The sequence below is a fragment of the Saimiri boliviensis genome, chromosome 7 (genome assembly GCF_048565385.1).
Source record: "Saimiri boliviensis isolate mSaiBol1 chromosome 7, mSaiBol1.pri, whole genome shotgun sequence".
Taxonomy (NCBI): Eukaryota; Metazoa; Chordata; class Mammalia; order Primates; family Cebidae; genus Saimiri; species Saimiri boliviensis.
In genome coordinates this window covers 109,865,567-109,884,928 of record NC_133455.1, presented here as the reverse complement: position 1 = coordinate 109,884,928, position 19,362 = coordinate 109,865,567, and the positions used below count along the sequence as shown (strand labels likewise).

General features: G+C 33.5%; 1 protein-coding gene across 6 annotated transcripts in view; it reads left to right on the top strand.

Annotated features, from left to right (window-relative positions):
- The window catches only part of PDE3A (phosphodiesterase 3A), a 316,302-nt gene that overhangs the window by 240,487 nt on the left and 56,453 nt on the right, over nucleotides 1-19,362 (top strand). For all 6 annotated transcript variants that reach the window (XM_074403199.1, XM_003934587.4, XM_074403200.1 and 3 more), the window contains 3 exons: nucleotides 8,923-9,180; nucleotides 11,346-11,500; nucleotides 16,436-16,551. In XM_074403199.1, the coding sequence (XP_074259300.1) occupies nucleotides 8,923-9,180; nucleotides 11,346-11,500; nucleotides 16,436-16,551 (529 nt within the window). The remainder of the gene's footprint in view (nucleotides 1-8,922; nucleotides 9,181-11,345; nucleotides 11,501-16,435; nucleotides 16,552-19,362) is intronic.

Here is a 19,362-nt window from a genome sequence, read left to right as displayed (position 1 = left end):
ATTAAAAATTTTTTAAAAATTAGCTGGGCATGGTGGTGCATGCCTGTAATCCTAGCTATTTGGGAAGCTGAGGCAGAATTGTTTGAACCTGGGAGGTGGAGGTTGCAGTGAGCCAAGATTGTGCCACTGCATGCCAGCCTGGGCAACAGGGCGAGATTCCATCTCAAAAAAAAAAAAGAAGAAGAACGAACATGAATTTATTTTTTTAAATAAAATAAAAATCTTAGCATATCTGAAATTTGAACACAAGCAGTCTAACTTCAGGTCTTGCATCCTTAAAGACCCCATGCATTACCTCATATAATACATATTTGATATGGATGAATGAATAAAAATGTCCTCTTATATCCCAACATTATAAAACTCTGCTTTCCAACTTCGCACATAGTCAACCTTATAAACTTACATATGATGAAAATATGTACTTGTCCCTTTTTGCTTCCCAAGTGCTAATTCATAAACCAAGCTTAGCTTTCTATCTCTTGTTCTAGGAATGTTAATGAATAGCTTTAACATAACAAGTACATTGTGTCTCATTTCAAGCAAAAGGAAATGTTGAGTTTAAAATACTATGGAGCCCTCTTATCAGACATAAGTAGGACCACTAGCTGATTGGGGAATTTTAAAAAGTTTCTAAGGCAGAGAATCATAAAAATATGACATAAATTTTATATATTACTAGAATTATATAATTCTAGTAATATATTTTAACCTAATACATAAAGTATTCAGGTTTTTGTACCTCTCTGATGAAGAGCCAAGAATGTTTCTCTCAAGTATGTGTCCACTGAATTGACTGGAGTTTCAGGTCGTCTTTCTTACTTACACCATACCCATATTTCATGGTACATGATTGCCAGTTTCAGTTTCTTTATAGTGAAAACAACTTAGGAACGTGGGAGCATTCTGACTTGAAAAGCCTTTAGGTAATTTGTGATTTTGTTTTTGAATCTGTATAGTTGTAGCTCCCCTACCTAATTCAATGGAAATCATTTCTTAGGATCTCACCCTTATAAAATCTATTTATGTGTGTAAAGCTACCTAATTTCATTTTAAAGGAAACAATTCCATTTTTATGCAGGCATCATTTCCTTGCAGATATTTTGTTAGTGTATGTAATTTACAATGACAAACATAACAGGCCTTAAGAGATTTGGGGAGAAAGGAAACTGACACTAGGCAAATGCGTAACTCACCTCTACTGGGAGAGGTGTATGGAAATTCCACTAACTGGTCTATTCCTTGTGACTACTCAGTGTACACTAGGCACTTTACCACAAGAAGGAAACAGCATCAGTGACTCAATAACAACTTATAAGGTAGCACTTGTGGAAGATTAGCAATTAATAAAATAAGGATTTTTCTAAGTCTATATAGTAATTTAAAAATCTTTTTTAAAAATCTAAAATGCTTAAAGATGCCAAGAAATAATTTTAAAACCCTTTTCTTTTTTTCTTTGGGGTGTGTGTGTGTGTGTGTGTGTGTGTGTGTGTGTGTGTGTACATTTTGTAGAGAAATGAATTACCTGCACAACTGGAAGGGATCTTCAAGAGATCCAGCCCAGTTCTCTGCTTTTAGAGGAAAAGAGCCTGAGTGCTCTAGTGGATACAGTATTGCCTATAGGAAACCTTGGTTTTGGAAATCATCATAAAACTGAAAATATTTTTAAAGTGGCCTTATTTGAGGTGTATAACATTTCTACTAAGTTATCTAGATAACTTCTCAATTCTAATGTTTCAGCATTTGTAACCTATCTTTAAGTTTCAGGTAGACTTATGAAGAGAGGCTTTTGGTGCTACTTCTAATGCTTTTCCTCCAGTTAGAATAAATTAATTTCCAAAGCATTTGACATGCCAAATTGTTCACTGAGTCAGAAGACCGGAGAATTATTATATTTTCTGCCTCTGGGAAGGGATATATTCAGCTTATTTAATTATCAATTAATCTGTGATTTAAAATATATAGTAAACAGAGCTATAACTTGACAAAATTGGTGCTACCTCAAAGGAAATTTACCAAGAATTGGGTGCATTATCTTCATCACCTCTCTCTCCCCCGCTAGATAATCTCTCTAATCATTTTAAAGAATACATTTCTGTTGCCCCTACCATTTCTCCAGTCTCTTTCTAATTTTTCCCTTGGGCACCTTTACTTTCTTTAAATAAAATTATATGTATGTGCTTTTTTGTTTTAATTTACCCTTTTCCCGTAAGTATTTCCTATGCATTCTTAGATTTTATCTTTTAGAAATTCTCCAATTCTCAATATTTTAGCACAAACTCCAACACAGCACTGCAGTAAATAATCTGATATATTACTTAATGATATATAATTTTATATTATATTCTGTTAGTAACATGGTTACATGGACTTGTTAGAATTTTTTTGTAATTTTCAACTTACGGAAATTTAGAAACTTAGATGACTTTTATAATAAAGCGGGCAAATACTTTCTGACCTCCACACATATTCAAAGATTTCCCTTTTATCATATCAGTACTGCACTGTCACAATTTTTGCCCCCTAGTAATAAGAATTAAAAGAAATTTTCTGCAGCTGAATTGATAGATACATGTCTATTCTAAAAGTATGTATGATACTGATTATACTTGTTGTTGTCTTTTAAACTTCGTATCTATGGCCTCAAATTTTCTGGGCCTTTGTTTTTGATGAGTAAAATAGACTGTAATATACCAAGGTCATTAACAATTGTGCAAGTCTAAAGCCAGCATTAGGTAGGACATCCTGGAAATGGGAAAGTAGACTGGATGTAGATAAAGGAGGAAAACGAAGTTGTTTAAAAACTGAGTACTCAGCTGGGCACGGTGGCTCACACCTGTAATTCCAGCACTTTGGGAGGCCAAGGTGAGAGGATTGCTTGAGCTCAGGAGTTCAAGACCAGCCTGGGCAAAATAGTGAACCCCATTGGTACCAGAAATACAAAAAAATTATTCAGTCATGGTGGTGTGAGCCTGTAGTCCCAGCCACTAGAGAGGCTGAGGTAGGAGGATCACTTGAGCTTAGGAGGCTGAGGTTGCAGTGAGCCAAGATTGTGCCAGTACACTTCAGCCTGGGTGAGAGATGAGACTGTGTCTCAAAAAAAAAAAAAAACCTACATCGAAAAATGGTGGATTTACCAAGAGTATCAGTTATTTTTGGCTTGATATATAAAACCGCACTTTCCTCCACTGTTTATCATACTGAAATTCCACGTTTTCTATTTAAAGGTGGCAATCCAAATTTGGTTGCCGTTTAAATAGTGTCTAGGGAAATGTGCTTGTATTTTCTTAAATGTTAAATATAAATATTTCTATTATAAGGAGAGTCTGTGAAGTAGAGTGTTTTATATTGCTTGGTAACTTCTTTTTAAAGGAAAAGATTTGTTTGATCATCTGCACCATAACAAGACTCACTGCGGTTTTGTCCTTAGTGTAGCTCGTACTGCACTCAAAGATGGTTTCACATTGTTAGTTTTAAGACTTTTCTTTAAAGTGGCATTTATATAAACTTAACATTTAGTATTTATTATCACTTTCTAAGATTTCACCAGTTAAATAAAATATTTCTGGGTACCATTGGTATACCTCAGTATTAAATTATATTATTTTTTCAAAGTAAATAGGCATGGAAATACCCTCTGTGTGAATCACGCAATTTTTTCTTACTTTGTACATGACTTAAAAAACACTACCAAAAAAGGAAACCCCTCTTCCCTAAAATTCCTTAATAGGGACTTCCTAGATATATCCAGCCTTATTAAGCTTACCTGCTGTTTGTTGAAACAGCTGCCAGTCCATCTTTCCATCTTTTGCCATTTCATATGTGGTTAGCTTTGGCAGATTTGCTGCAAACAAATCCGATTGTTGGTTTTAAATTGCATGCCTCATTAAAGCCTTTAGTTATTTGAGCAAAAAAGTGGTAATAAGTTCTTATGTGTGACGTATTTGTTGACTGTGACATAATTTTATTCCCGAATCATAAAAACAATAAAGTGAGGACCTGACTTAATGATAGTAAGAAGATTTTTTTTTCCAGTGGGAAAAGTGTTCACTTCAGTTTCTTAGCCAATTTCACTATGGATAATTTGTCTCTTGGCTTGAATGTTGCTTTTGTTTTCACTTGAAAGACCTTTGCTTTTGCAAAATCTACAGCATAGTAGCATCACAATATATAATGTGTTTATTTTCTAAATTCTTACGTAACTGTGACATTGACTTAAAAAAATGAGTTTTCAGTTGTTTCTATTTTAAAGTCACTTTTAAAATTTTTACTATTTTTTCTGTATATATAAGAAATACATCTATTACTTGAAAGAAAAAATAAAATATATTATAAAAGAGATACACAATTTGATAATTATAAAAAGACTTGTCCTCTTCCCAATAATTTATATAAAACTTGTAATTTTAATGAACATGTTCTACTTTTTCTTCAGATTTGTAGATTTTATGTACTGAGAACATTTTAAAAGAACTTCTTTAGTTATTACTAGACAATAAGCTTAATTTCATTGTCAAAAACATTTAAAATTGTATATCTTGCAACAGTTTGACTTAAAATTTCAGATTTGTGTAGAAACAGTGCAGTCAATTGTTAGTTTATTAGAACAAGATGGATGAGAATAAACATTACTCTTTCAGAGGATCACACTGCATGAGATTTTCAGAAGCATAATGATTAGAGATGCACTTTAAAATACATATTTCTAAAAAGGAATGTTAACTGAGTTCATTGGCATTTTTGCAAACATTTAAAAAATGAATAATGATGTTGTCTCTATTTGGAGATGATATGATCTTTATACGTAGCAAACTACAACGATTCCACCAAAACCAAAACAAAACAAACTGTTAGAGCTAACAAATGAATCAGTAAAGTTACAGGATTGCAAATCAACAGGCAACAGACAAAAATCAATAACATTTTTTATATACAAATAAGCACTTAGCTGAAAAAGAAATAAAAAACACTTCCATTTACAATTGCATAAAAAATTCTTACGGATAAATTTAACTGAGGAGGTGAAAGATTTACACATTGAAAATTATAAAACATTGATAAAAAAATCGAAGACACAAATATATAGAAAAATATTCCGTTACTGGATCAGAAGTATTAATATTATTCAAATATTCATACTACCAAAAGAAATATAGAAATTTAATACAATAAATATCAACATTCCAATGGCATCTTTACAGAAATAGAAAAATACAATTCTAAAATTTTTGTGAAACCACAGAAAAACCCAAATAGCTAAAGCAGCACTGAGAGGAAAAAGGTTAAAGGCATTACACTTTCTGATTTAAAACTATATTGCAAAGCTATCCTAATCAAAATAGTAAGCTACTGGCATAACAACAGAAACCTACATCAATAGAACAGAATAGAGAGCCCAGAAGTAAATTTAAACATACATGGTCAATAATTTTACAAAAGGGTGTGAAGAGGACACAAGGTGGAAACGGTAATCTCTTTGATACGTGGTGCTGAGAAAGCAGGATTTCTACATGCAAAAGAATGAAATCATATATTTATCTTACACCACACACACAAATCAACTCAAAATAGATGAAAGACCTAAATGTAACACCTGAAACCATCAAGAGAACTTAAGGGAAAAGCTCTCAAACATTGGCCTTGGCAATGATTTTTTGGGTAACACACCAAAATCTCAGGCCAAAAGAGAAAAAAATAAATAAATGGGACTACATCAAACTAAATAGCTTCTGCACAGGAAGAAAAACAACCAACAAAATGAAAAGGCAACCGACAGACTGGGAAAAAAATATTTGTAAAGCATATATCTGACAAGGAATTAATATCTATAAATAACTCTTATAACACAATAGGGGGAAAATAACCTTATTAAAAAGTAGGCAAAGGACATGAAGAGACATTTCTCCAAAGAAGACATAAAAGTGGCCAACAGATATGTATGCAAAAGTGTTTAACATCACTAATCATCAGGAAATACAACTTAAAATTACTGTAAGATATCACTTCATTCCTGTTAGCATGGCTATTATCAAAAAGACAAGATATAACAGATGACGACAAGGGTGTAGAGAAAAGGGAACCCTAGAACACTGTTGTTAAGAAATGTAGATTAGTACAGCCATTATGCAAAACAGTATAACCGTTCTTAGGAAAATTGAAAATAGAACTACAGTGTGATCCAAATTAGATAAAATCACCACCACATAAAGATATCTGCACTCTCATGCTCACTGCGTTAATCACAATAGCCAAGATACGGAAATAGCATAAGCATCCGTACATGAATGAATGGATAAAGAAAACATGGAATGTATATACATAAAATGGAATATCATTCAGCCTTTAAAAAGGAAGGAGATCCTCCCATTTGTCATAACATGGATGGACCTGAAGGACATTATGCTAAGTAAAATAAGCCAGACACAGTAAAATATTGCATGATCTCACTTACATGCAGAATCTTAATTTTAAAAAAAGGTCAAATATTCAGAGATAGAGAATAAAACCATGGTTTACTCTGGGCAGAATCAAGGGCAGGGGCAGGAAATGGGGAGATGCAGGTCAAAGGATACAAAGTAGCAGATAAATAGGATAAATAAGTCTAGGGATCTACTGTACATAAGGACTACATTTAACAAAATTATATTGTATTAGAGGTTTTTGTTAAAAAAGGAGATTTCAGCTGTTCTTGTCACAAAAATACTATGTGAAATGTTAGATGTGTTCATCTGTCTCACTATAGTAACCATTTGACTATCTGTACATATCACATAACATTATGTTATAAGCCTCAAGTATACACCATACAAATTATTTGTAAAATAAGTAAATAAAATAAAATCCTACTTTTAGCTCAGAAAAATAAAATTAACCCTATAGGTACAAATATGATGTAGGCCTTACTCCATATCCTAAATCTATTAATATTACACTTAAATTTTCATATTGGGCCTGTGAACAGAGAACATGGGCACTATTACTAAATAATGCATTAAGTAATTACAAATATCTTTAAGAACATAAAATTAAGATTTTCTGCGTTTGTTTTTTTTTCCAACCATACTGGTTCAGCTCTTGAGCTATGGAATCAAGCTATTTTTGTTTGCAGCCTGATATTTCCATTTTCTACCTGTCTAATTTTGGCAAGTTTATTTGTGTCTAGTGAAAGTGAAGGTAATAATAGTACCAATTAATACTTTGTAGACTTGTGGTTAATAAATATCAACTTTACCATTATTATTATAGTTATTACTGCAGTTTTGGTGATAAAAGACATAACTCTTCTATATAATAATTTTACAGAGTAATTTACTCATTACTTATAGATATTGCAAAATGTCTTTACGGATGTTAGGTGTTATCTTAATTATGATACTTTTCTAATTATGAGAATAATAGGTATTCACTTTTTCTGTAACATACTTTTCCAACCCACTGAACAATATTTTCCAGACAATATTTTATGAATCTAACCACACCTTTTAAACAAAGATATACAACTTTCTAATACAGTTATAATGAATTTTTTTAAAAAAATTCTCTACTTACATGCATCTTGGGATTACATTCTTTGGTTGTTGTTGCCAGAGCGCTGCTATACCCTTTGTATTCTTGTTTTTGTATGTTTAATATTTATGGAAGTATTTCTTTTGACCAGATGTGTATGTTGTTTTGCTGGAGCATCAGATATATACATTTAAAATACAAATTGATATACATTTAAACTAGCAAAATTCCTTGTCAAAAATTTTGGATTGTTTTTCCTCACTACTCATTTACCCAAACCATTACTAACACTTGGTGTTAGGAATCTTTCATTGTTTTGTCAATTTCATAAATAAAAGTTGTTTTTATTATATTGATTTGTAATTTAATGATAAGGGCCATAAGTGGCTTTAATTTAGTGGTGATTTACATTTTGTTTGAATTGTCTATTCACTTCCTCTTTCCGTTTTGTCCTCTATTGATTTTTTAGAAGCTCTTTATTTGGATGTGTTTTATCATCTCTGTGTGACAAACATTTCCTCACAGACTGATTTTTTTCTTTGCTTATGGTATATTTTCTTATGCAGAAGTTTATATCTTGATTTGGTCAGATCCATTGAGAATATCCTTGGCAGTTTATGAATTTTTATTCTTTTTAAAGATTTTAATTTCAAGATTATAAAATAGTCCCTCATATTTTTTTTTAATCTTACAACTTTATACTTAAGGTTTTTTATCTCTTTGGAGTTTATTTCATTTATTTTTATGTATTTTCCTGGCCTCTCTATTCTGTGCTGTGAGGACAGAGGAATGACTCTGCTCTGATAGGCAGTTTGGCAGACTATGACAGATGTGTCACATCCCAGAACTGAAATTTTTATTCTTATGATCAACAGGAAGAGAGACATTGTGAACTGGCACACAAATGGAGTTTTTTTGTGTGTTTCTATCTCTAATAACATTTGTTGAATATCTACCATTAGGAAAACTATTCATTAAATAAACACCAGGCTCAAGTATCACATTAAAATATTACAAAAAATACGATTTTATGGTATATTGTTACTTTCGGAACAAAATTCCTAAAGAACATACATGTAAAATGTTGAGCTCTTCATAAGGAGTGATACGACATTTTTTTCCCCAGCTCTCTGCAAGTTTTTGCCTTTTAAAAACTAACGTTCATCTTTTTAATCTCTTCAAATATGCTTGACCCCTCCCCAAGTTCTAGCATTAAAAAATGTGCCACAAATGCAAAAAATGATGACAGCTAGGGCGCATTTTAGCAGAATTTGAAATAGGTGGTTTAAATTTTACTGTACTGAAATCCTAAAGAACCAGCTCAATTCATTTCTTAGTGAAAAAGTCCAACTTAATGCGTTGTGCCTTCAGATTCAGGCATTTTCTTATCTGATCTCTTCTTGGTTTGTGTCTCAGTCTTCGGGAACCAGTATTACTGTGGATATAGCTGTGATGGGCGAGGCCCACGGCCTCATTACCGACCTCCTGGCAGACCCTTCTCTTCCACCAAATGTGTGCACATCCTTGAGAGCCGTGAGCAACTTGCTCAGCACACAGCTCACCTTCCAGGCCGTTCACAAGCCCAGAGTGAATCCCGTCACTTCTCTCAGTGAAAACTATACCTGTTCTGACTCTGAAGAGAGCTCTGAAAAAGACAAGCTTGCTATTCCAAAGGTAGGTAATAATGACATGCTCCTTAAAGGGTTAAACTGTTTTTTAAAAAATTGTCTTTTAGGTCTCCTTCCTGTCACCCCAACTTCACCCCAACTCCATCTGCAAATTCGTATCAGTGACTCAGGCAAGATGTGTTGATCATGGTGACAAAAGTAATAAATATTTAAACATAAAGACTTCTGTCCTTATACTTGATAGTTTTCTATACATAAAAATTTATCTTTTTATGTTAGTTCTTTTATTTAATCTTTCATGTTACTTGCAAACATTTTTCTATATGCCAGGCTCTTTTCTAAGATGGTAAGGATATTGCCACCACAAAAAGAAAAACCCAAAAGGCAGAAATCCTTGCTCCTTTCTAGTGCAGATTCTGTTTAAAATCCATTGACTCCTAAGACTGAAGGTTGTTTTACTCTTATTTTCTTGAATGATATACTTCAGAATACCCTCTGGACTTTCCAATACACAACCACGTTTGAATCCAGAACAGTTTTAGTCAATTATAGATTAAAGATGTCCTCAGTGATTTCTATAAATTCATAATTTATATGTAAAAAGGAAATTACACAAATGTATTATTTTTATATATAAGGTAAGAGTATTACAAAAGCAAATTGTAAGAGGATCCTCACCCATTTTAGATCTCAATATAGATTAAAAATAAGGCATATTAAAGGGTAAAAAAATCAGAATGTCATTGGACTCTGGCATATTCAGCAGACACTTATTTAGTAAACAAGCAGCTGTCCTTTTGAGCTGGTAGTCAGTAACATCTGTGTTTCTGCTATTGTGAGTCCCTCAAGAATGTGATCTTCATAACTTTATCAATTACATATTTACACAGTTTCTGTCTAATGTGCAATTCCCTGATATAGATATACCTAAGTGTAATATGACAGTAAGGAAATGGAGAGAGAGATTAACTGGTTCCTTCAGGTCTCAAATTAGACCTGAGTTCAGTGACAGATTTAAGGCCAGAAAGCTAGTATTTAAGAGTGTTTGACTTCTTCTCTTCCAACTGAATTACCTACTAAGATGTACATTCAGATATGTAAGAGATACTAGAAACTATTTAGTATCAAAGCTATTCTTAAATCCCAAGGTGACATATAATTCACTTCTCAAAATTTTTTACCTTCTTCAGAAGAGCAGAATGTCTTTGTGAACTACGCCTATGTGGTTGGTTTATTAGGAGTGATTAGCCACAAACAAAAGTGGGTTGTGGTTCTGTCTATTATGACTGTTGGTGAAGTTGTAGAAAAAATACCTTCAGTTTAACTTACTATTTTTTTTTTTTTTTTGAGTTGGAGTCTTGCTCTGTTGCCTAGGCTGCAGTGCAGTGGCACAACTTCATCTCACTGCGTGTTGGCCAGGCTGGTCTCGAACTCCTGACCTAAAGTCATCCACCCGACTCAGCCTCCCAAAGTGCTGGGATTACAGATGTGAGCCACCACACCCGGCCCAGTTTAACTTTTAAGGTTCAGATCTGCTTTAGAGTATTGGTGCTCATCCTAGTGATCCCAGACTCTTGCCTCAGTACAGATGATGCTACGTATCCTGCTTAGGATATTTGGGAAACGAAATAAGAAGGGGAAAAGCAGGCTGACCAGCAGGGTCTCCTATTAAGAGAAGTTGACACTATTCATATCTCTGATGTCTAAGTTACATTAATCATAAGAGAAGTGGTGCATTTTATGAAAGACTTACATTCTTACACTTAGCTCCTTTCGTTTGTAAATGAAAGTAATATAGCCAGTATACTTGGGGTGTAGACTAGGGTGCAAGATGATATAAATTAATCCATGCCCCCAAACAAGTGACTTTTGAGGAAAAGCTTCTCATAACAAGTAATATAATACATACATAAATCCTGTTGGATAAATATAACTACAAAATTATCTCAGAGGTAATTGACTGTCACTCCTGTAATCACATGTTTGTATAAGCATTGAAATAAATACCCCCAAATGTTATTTTTATATGCATTCATTTTAGCCAGAGTCTTTTATTAAATTTCTGAGCACCCAAATTTTAGATAGGTGGTATTCAACCAATATAATTTAATCAATTAACTTCTCATTAAAAGCTCATTTCCTTCTATGATATTCCATACAAATTAAGAAATATAAAATAAGCTTGGTAATGAAGTTAAGTCTCTTTCCTAGCGCCTGAGAAGGAGTTTGCCCCCTGGCTTGTTGAGACGAGTTTCTTCCACTTGGACCACCACCACCTCAGCCACAGGTCTACCCACCTTGGAGCCTGCACCAGTACGGAGAGACCGCAGCACCAGCATCAAACTGCAGGAAGCACCTTCATCCAGGTGACAAATGGCTCTCGCTGGTTTAATGTCTCTTAGAGAAGTTACTTGCCAAAAATGAGTTATAAATTACAGGAGAAGGAAGGCCAACCAATTACATTTGGTTGGAGGGTCAGCTTTGAAAATGGAAAGGGTGCCTGGTTTAAATGCAGAGCTGTATAGGGGTTAACATCAGATAATCAGGCTTAACGTCTGTTGTGTGGCCTTAAATATAAGTCGAAAGAATGACCTGAGCCGGTCTCTGCCATTGTGACCTTGGGAAAGGTTAAGCCGAGGATAAAGGTAGGCTAATTTTATCTACGTTGAGATTCATATGGAGACCCTTAAATCAAAAGCATCTAACTTGACATTTGCAATTGATGTGAGATGCCCCTAGCCCAGTCCTTAGCCTCCCACAAGACCAGCTGTCTTTGCTTTGGACAAAAGACAAAAGAGCAAATCAAAAGTAGGTCATACTAAGAACAGCTAGATATGTTCAAACATTTGATAATTTAAACTTTCCTGAGTATATTAATTCTGATTTTTCAAAGCAACTTAAAAGCTAGAATTATCACAACTGAAGAAAAGGTTATATTAACATCTAAAAAGAATTTTGAAGAAAATAGCCAAGGAAAGTGCATTTAGAGGGAGATACTCGGTCCCTTTCTATTTAGAATAAAAATGTTATACTTATACTTTATTCAAATTCATTAATTGTGAGAACACTTACCATATGATTCAGGTTTTTGAAACACATATATCAGTTTTATCAATGACCTAATGAATGAAAAATATCCACATCTTTGTCATATTACATGATAGCAATAACAGAAGTAATTTTCTCCTGATCTTAGCCTGGGATATAAATAAACCAACATACTGAGTCTAATAGAAATATTTCAGATTATAAGAATTTAATGACTGCTGACTTTTCTTGCCTTTTTGATTAAAAATTTTTAATTGGCTTCTTCCACATTAATATTTGTGTTCTAATAAAACTATAGAACTGGAAGCAAACTTAAATGCCATTTTATAATTTATATGTCAGTATAATTCCACTGCATCCTATTACCAGGATTTTTGTAAAACTTGTAAACAATACAAGAAGAGATTATGCAGTGTTTCATGAACATTTTCTGAAGTTTGAAACAGAAGTCAATGGTAATATTTTTCTCTAAAAATATTGATAATTAACACTTTCTACAGCAGCAAATACTGATAAATGTTAATAGTATTATAGTTAGATATTGCTTAGTAAAATGAATTATGTTTTCAGTGTGTATCATTAGAGTGCCTCTTTTGCCAATGCACCTTGCTAAATTTCCTTTCATAGTATAGGTAATGCTTCATGATTTCCTTCCCATAGAATGACTCTATCAATACTCATGCTTTCTCAAATGTCTCCTTTCTGTCTGTTATTCTTTGTTAATTCTAGTCAAATCTTATTTCCCCTCCCTGTCTCTTCTCTTAGTCAGTTAAATTAACTTGAGAGTTTAAATTGAAATCATGACAAGGCAAAAAGTTCCAAGAACTTTTAAGAACTTAACACCCAACGATCTTGTCATTCTTCTTTGTAAAATGGATACATCCAAATATTTACAGTAGAGATAAGGAATATCATATGATCCCATCTACTTTCATTCTCTCATCCTAAAAATACTCATAGATATCTTGCCTGGGTATATGTTTTCATCACTGCCTAATATATTATCTCATAATCTCACTGTCCTGTGAAAAGTTCTGATGTAAAATCTGAAAGCAATAAAATTTCTTCACCATTGTGAAGAAAGGAAATTCATTCTGAGTAGAATTTGATCTCTTTAAGGGAAAACCATTTATTACTAAGTGGCAGTAGTACCACCACGAAACACAACTAGTTTTGGCTTGATTATAAACCAAAGTTAAAATCTTCTTTTGAGTTTTAGCCCTGAAATTTCTTCCCTTTTAGCCCATTTATTCCTTTCCATATCTGTTCATTTATTGGGTCTCTTTGAGGATGACATTGATCAAAAGAATAACAAGAATGAGAAATAAAAATTAGAAACACAACTTATATCCCTTTACATATACAATTGGATAATTTACTACTGGGTAATTTTAAATACAGTCTGGTAGAAAGGACACTGGACTGAGAATCTGAAGGGTCTTGGTCTTAGCATTCAGAAATGTATTATGTTGTTACGAGCAAGTCATTAACCTGCCAGAATCCCTGTACCCAACCACAAGGAGTCATTAGGAAAAAGGAGAACTATGACATAATTGGAGGGTTAAATTAGATGGAAGAATACAAGTAGGTGCTTACCAAATAGGCTTTAGAGAAATAGAAAAAGTTGAAATAAATCAGACCCTAAATCATTCCAAGTTGACCTTGCAATTGACCCCTGCCTGTGTATCAAGGCAAAAAGAAAGCTGTAACCTTGGCAAAAGAGACTGTTACCTGATCAGACTTTAAGGACTTAGAATGGAGTCATAAAGGGATAATAAGAGCAAAAGACCACCTTTAAGAAGAGGATTGAGATCTTCCATCACAAGCACATACACAATTTTCCTCTGCTGTGCCAGTGTGAAGAAACCATGTAAAGGCATTTCTAAGCTGTTCTCCTTTACAGGATCCAAATTATTTAATATTCATGAAATCTAAACCAGAATCAGGAACTAAGGGCCAATGAAAAGCTGAAAACTATGGTGAGGGTCTCATAAAGCAATATATGAAAGCTCCTGTAAACTCTAATTCACTGATACAGAATATAATACATTGACTTATTGTTTCATTAATAGTAAAATACAATCAATATTTACTGTATTAATGGGATGTGACTAGGATATTATTTATATTGTGTTCATTAAATTGATATTCATTAAAGATATTCTAACATTTTGCAAACTTTAAAATGAACACATTTTAAATGTTTTTATTTGAACAATTTACTATTCAACAATTTATTTGAATAGCTAGCCTTCATAATATATCTTTCTGAATAATATTAGGCATTGTCTTTTAAAAGTCTTCTTAGAAAAGTAAAAGTAATAACCTATTCACTGTATAATGTATTGAGAACTGCAAACGCTGAGGCCACATATAGGTTACATAATATTTCTTTGCAGTAAATGTTTTCAGTTAATGAGTCCAGCAAAATGAATTAAAAGGGACCAACACCACCAGAAAATAGTCAGTGTAGTTCTCTGTTTCAGATCCAAAGTTTCTTTCATTTCATTATTTCCTAAATGCCAAGAACTTGTGAAATACCTAGGATGTGCTTTCTGAAAAGGATGTCACACAAATATTTTTGTGCCTCACTTAATTGCATTGTATAATTGCTGAAGGTCATACCACATTTCAGATGTCCTCACATATGGAAAACTGCTGTAAGAAGTAAGGAGAAAAGATAAAGTTTTAAACTACATTGGTCAATAGTTGAAGAAAAATCTTTCTAAGATGGAAAAAAAATTGAGATAACAAGTGTTAGAGTGTCAAATTGACCTCAACTCAAATTACAGATCTTACCCATTGCCAAATTTACTAGTAATCAAAGGATACAGACAATAGCAAGACACATACTTAGCATTCTTTCCTTTGAGAGGCCTGTTATTGCAATTCCCTGAAAGTCCCTTTATTCCACATGTTCTGGTTTGGATTTAGCATGCAGGGTTTTAAGCAATGCATACATAATATTACTTGCACAGAGGGAACCATTTTAGCTCTGGAACCTCTCCAAATTATATCCTCTTAATTATACAGCTTATATGGCAATCTTCATGCATCCATGAGCCCATAATTCTATCAATTTCAGGTTTATTTACAGTAAGCCACCCAGACAGAGAGGAGGCATATCCTGCTTACATTGCCAATCTAAGATTGGCAAAAGATCAAATTGTCAAATCATATTTGTATAAATTATAGAATGTACCCAGTACCAAATTTACTAGTTCTTGAAAGGACACAGGTGTTAGCAAAACACAAACTAAGCACTTTTCCCTTGGAGCAGTCCAAGATTGTCAATACAACTTTCAAATTCCTTTTCTCCCAAATTAGTACGGAGTCTATTTCAGATTCAATATGTAAATTTTGAGCAACTCAGAGAAATTTTGTCTTGAAATACCTCCAAAATTTATAACCCATTAATTGCATGACTTACATAATATTCTCTAGCTCAATCTTCCATGACTCTGTTAATATTGATTCCACATTTATTTACAATAAGCAACCTAGGCAGACCAAGTACATCCTGGTCAAAGCATTTGCTAGATGAAGATTCTCCATTATCTTTCTCCTGGTACATATCATCAACTCCATTATTAGCATGTCCCTTTAAACAAATTCCCTTGAAAAAATATGATGGAGCATTTTTTCATACTGAAAATATACTTCCCTCTTTTTATAAGGGAATTTGAATGGATCATCACTTTTTTTTTCTAGGTTATCACCAGTAAAGAGAAATTGTAAGCTAAAGACCTGCTGTTAACCATTTCCTTCATAAGGAAATACTGGAAAAAAAAAACATTATTTTTGAATGATTTTGTGGTCAATTTTTGAATACAGATGCACCAAAAATGATAGACTACTGAAGTAAGCATTATGACACTTACAGTTTATGTAAATTCACCTGCATCTTAACCTTAATCTGCAAGTCTCTTTTAGAAAATCTGCAAGAAATATAATTTTAGAGTACAGTGAGAAGGTGCTTAATTATTATTAATTGGAAAATAAGAAAGTTATCTTTCCTCTTTGTTAACCCAGCATGCTTGATGAGTAACTGCTATGTCCCTGCAACAGAGATTGTTTTTACATCATCTGTTTCATCCTTGGGAAGTACAATGATTCTGTCACTGAACCTGAACCAACTCTTAGATTGGCAAGTCTATTACAGAAATGATGTTTGGGTTCTGGCAAGATTGGCCCAATAACTGATGAATAATTTCTTGAATTTTCTTTTAATCTTGTGTTTATGGTGCTGTTAGTTCTGATTCTTGGAATAATCCAGGGATGATGACCCTCACCAAAAGCAGATCCTTCACTTCGTCCTATGCTGTTTCTGCAGCTAACCATGTAAAGGCTAAAAAGCAAAGTCGACCAGGTAAGTAACTTAACTGGAGAAGGTTACTGTGAGTGTGGAGTCGTAGAGTCTACTAGACCTTAAGTGTTGAAATATTCTGAGGGCCTCCTATATTCAGATATGTTTGGTTTGCCTGTTCTAATAATCAGTTATTTTTAAAAGCCTCAATAACCAATTAGTTATTTAAATTTCCACCTATGTGATGATACAGATTCCTTCACAGTTGTTGTACAAGATTTTCCATCTTGAACTAATTAGATGCATAGGAAATCACTTTTACCATCAGGGATAATCTCTGGAAGCATCATCTCGTAATAGAAATTCCAGTTTTATTTTTAGTGTCTATTAAAATTACCTTTCAGGAGTATGATATTTATAAGTTCAAGGAAGTGTTTCATTTACTACATATGAGCTATGATAAGGAATTTAGATATCAAAAATTTAAGAGTAATAAAGCTTTAGATAGGAAGATGAAATGATATGGGGGAAGATTAACCTCATGTGTTCAGGGTCTGTGCTCACCGAAAACTATACTGTAATAGGAGTTTTTGTCAGATTCTATCTCTGAATTGCCTTTCTCTTTAGAAGCCCAATTAAGAACCTGAGGTATTTCCTCTGATCTTTCCTTTTTGGAATCTAACTTCATGGTTTCACTTCCCAGTATTACAGAGAACATCAATGATTTTTTCAGAAACTTCCTGATTAATCTACTGCCTTGAGCAGTTTAAGGGTTCATCAAATGGTTAAAAGGAAAACTGCCTACTTCCCACTGAGATATGAAACATTCAAATTCTGGCTGCCATGGCAACCCCAAACTCCAATTTTTATGTCATCAGCCTCATGACATTGCTAAAAGCTCTGCTGGCTGCCTCCCAAATGGCTGCACCCCTCTGTCTGGATCCTCCACTTCTTGCTCCATGCCAATAGTCAGTAAATAATGCTATGAAGGGAAAAACAGTTTGCAGGATTTTGGCTCACCTTTCTGAGATTCTCTTCTTCATGAGAACCTAGTCCCTCAGAATTGTGTGCTTTACCTTGATAGCTTTTTTTGTACCATTTTATTGGAATTACATCAGTAAAAGAAACCGTGAAAGTCATCTGGTTTTCCAACAACTAATCTGGTCCTCTCTGCTCTTTAGAAATGTTCATTAAATTTTATCACTTTTAGAAGTCACTGACGACCTGCTAATAAAATTGAGTTTTCACCAGGGCCGGGCAATGTAGGATAATGTAGGCGAATACTTAAATGGAGATATCCCTGAGGACAAATGCAGATTAGCTCAGTAATAAGGAGAATCATCTGGGACTCCAGCAAGGTGGAGAAACTGTATTTGAGAATTCCACATTAAACCTGAGACTCTTAAAGGCACACGAAGGTGGATTAAGGTGGTTTGGGGTGTGTAGGACCCCTTGGCTCCCTATACAAATATATGCAGATAATTTTGGAAGGAAAGCATCACCAATTAAGGGCCATGAGATTTTATCAGATCATATTCAAACATGGAGCTTACAACCAGGATCGCTAATTGCGCAAAGAAACACCATGAGTTTGATTTAACAGAAACAACAAAAAACTTTTTAGATCTGTAAGAGGGTTGAAATATTTAAATTGAAATGCAATTTAAAAATTTACACATTTAAGGCAAAAGAATAGCCATGAGAAAAGACATAACTGCAGAGCAGCTAAATATGCCTTTTTAAATGTAGGTAAGGAAATATGACATAGCATAGTAGACTACTGAAGAGAGAATTAGCAAACTGGGTAGAGAAAGATTTGAAGAAATTATCCAGGATGCAACACAGATGAAAATGGGAAGCTCTAATAGATTTTAAGACATACAGAAAAATTAGAAAGTCTAATATACATAATACATGTCATCGTAGTTTTAGTAGCAGATGGAAGACATGAAATACTTAGGAGGAGCCTAGTAAATGGAAAGAAACTCACACCTAAGTACAAAATAATGAAACTACATAACACCAAAGATACACACACACACACAAATCCTAAAGTCTACCAGAGAAAAGACAAATTTCCTTTTCAGGAAAAGCAGTAAGGCTGAAAGCAGAATTATCAGAAATACTGGGAGTCAGAACACAGTAGAATATTTTCTTCAAAGTTCTGAAACAGTATGATAGCCTAAAATTTTGTGCCTGGCAGATTCATCTTACAAGAAGAGGAGTGAACTAAAGTCAATTTGAGAGAAGTCAACACACTGCCACCTGCCAAATCTTTACTAAAGGAATTTACAATGGATATATTCTAGAAAGAAGAAGAAGAATAGGAAGTTTGAGATCTAATAAAAATGTTAAACAAATCTGAAAACCGTGGGTCAATCCAAACATTAAATTCATAAATAATAATATTTCCAGATTTGTGAATAGTTTTTATAAGATTTTTTAAGGACAGAACTAAAATTTCAGACAGTCATAATATGTAATTCAAGAGATGGCATATAAATTTAAGTGTTCTAAATCTGTGTGTAGCTCAGAAAGGGGATTTAGATGAAGAAACCAAGGAAAAAGAAGGTTAAGTGGCTTGCTTTCTCTAGGTCATATGATTAATCCTGAGTACTTTCTTTTATCCTAATGACTTCATACTAGAAAAAAGTGAGGATGACAAATTGTCATAATTTAAAATTAGGATATTTTGGGTTCTGTACTTGGCTGGGTACAAGACAATAGGAGGGTTTGGTTTTCTCACCCTGTTTCTTCAGTTAAGTAATAACATAAAAATTATTGAATAACCAGCATGATAATATCAAGAAGGTGAAAATTATGGTTAGGGCACACACTGGAAATAACAGAGCAAATGATGGAACAGCCTTATAT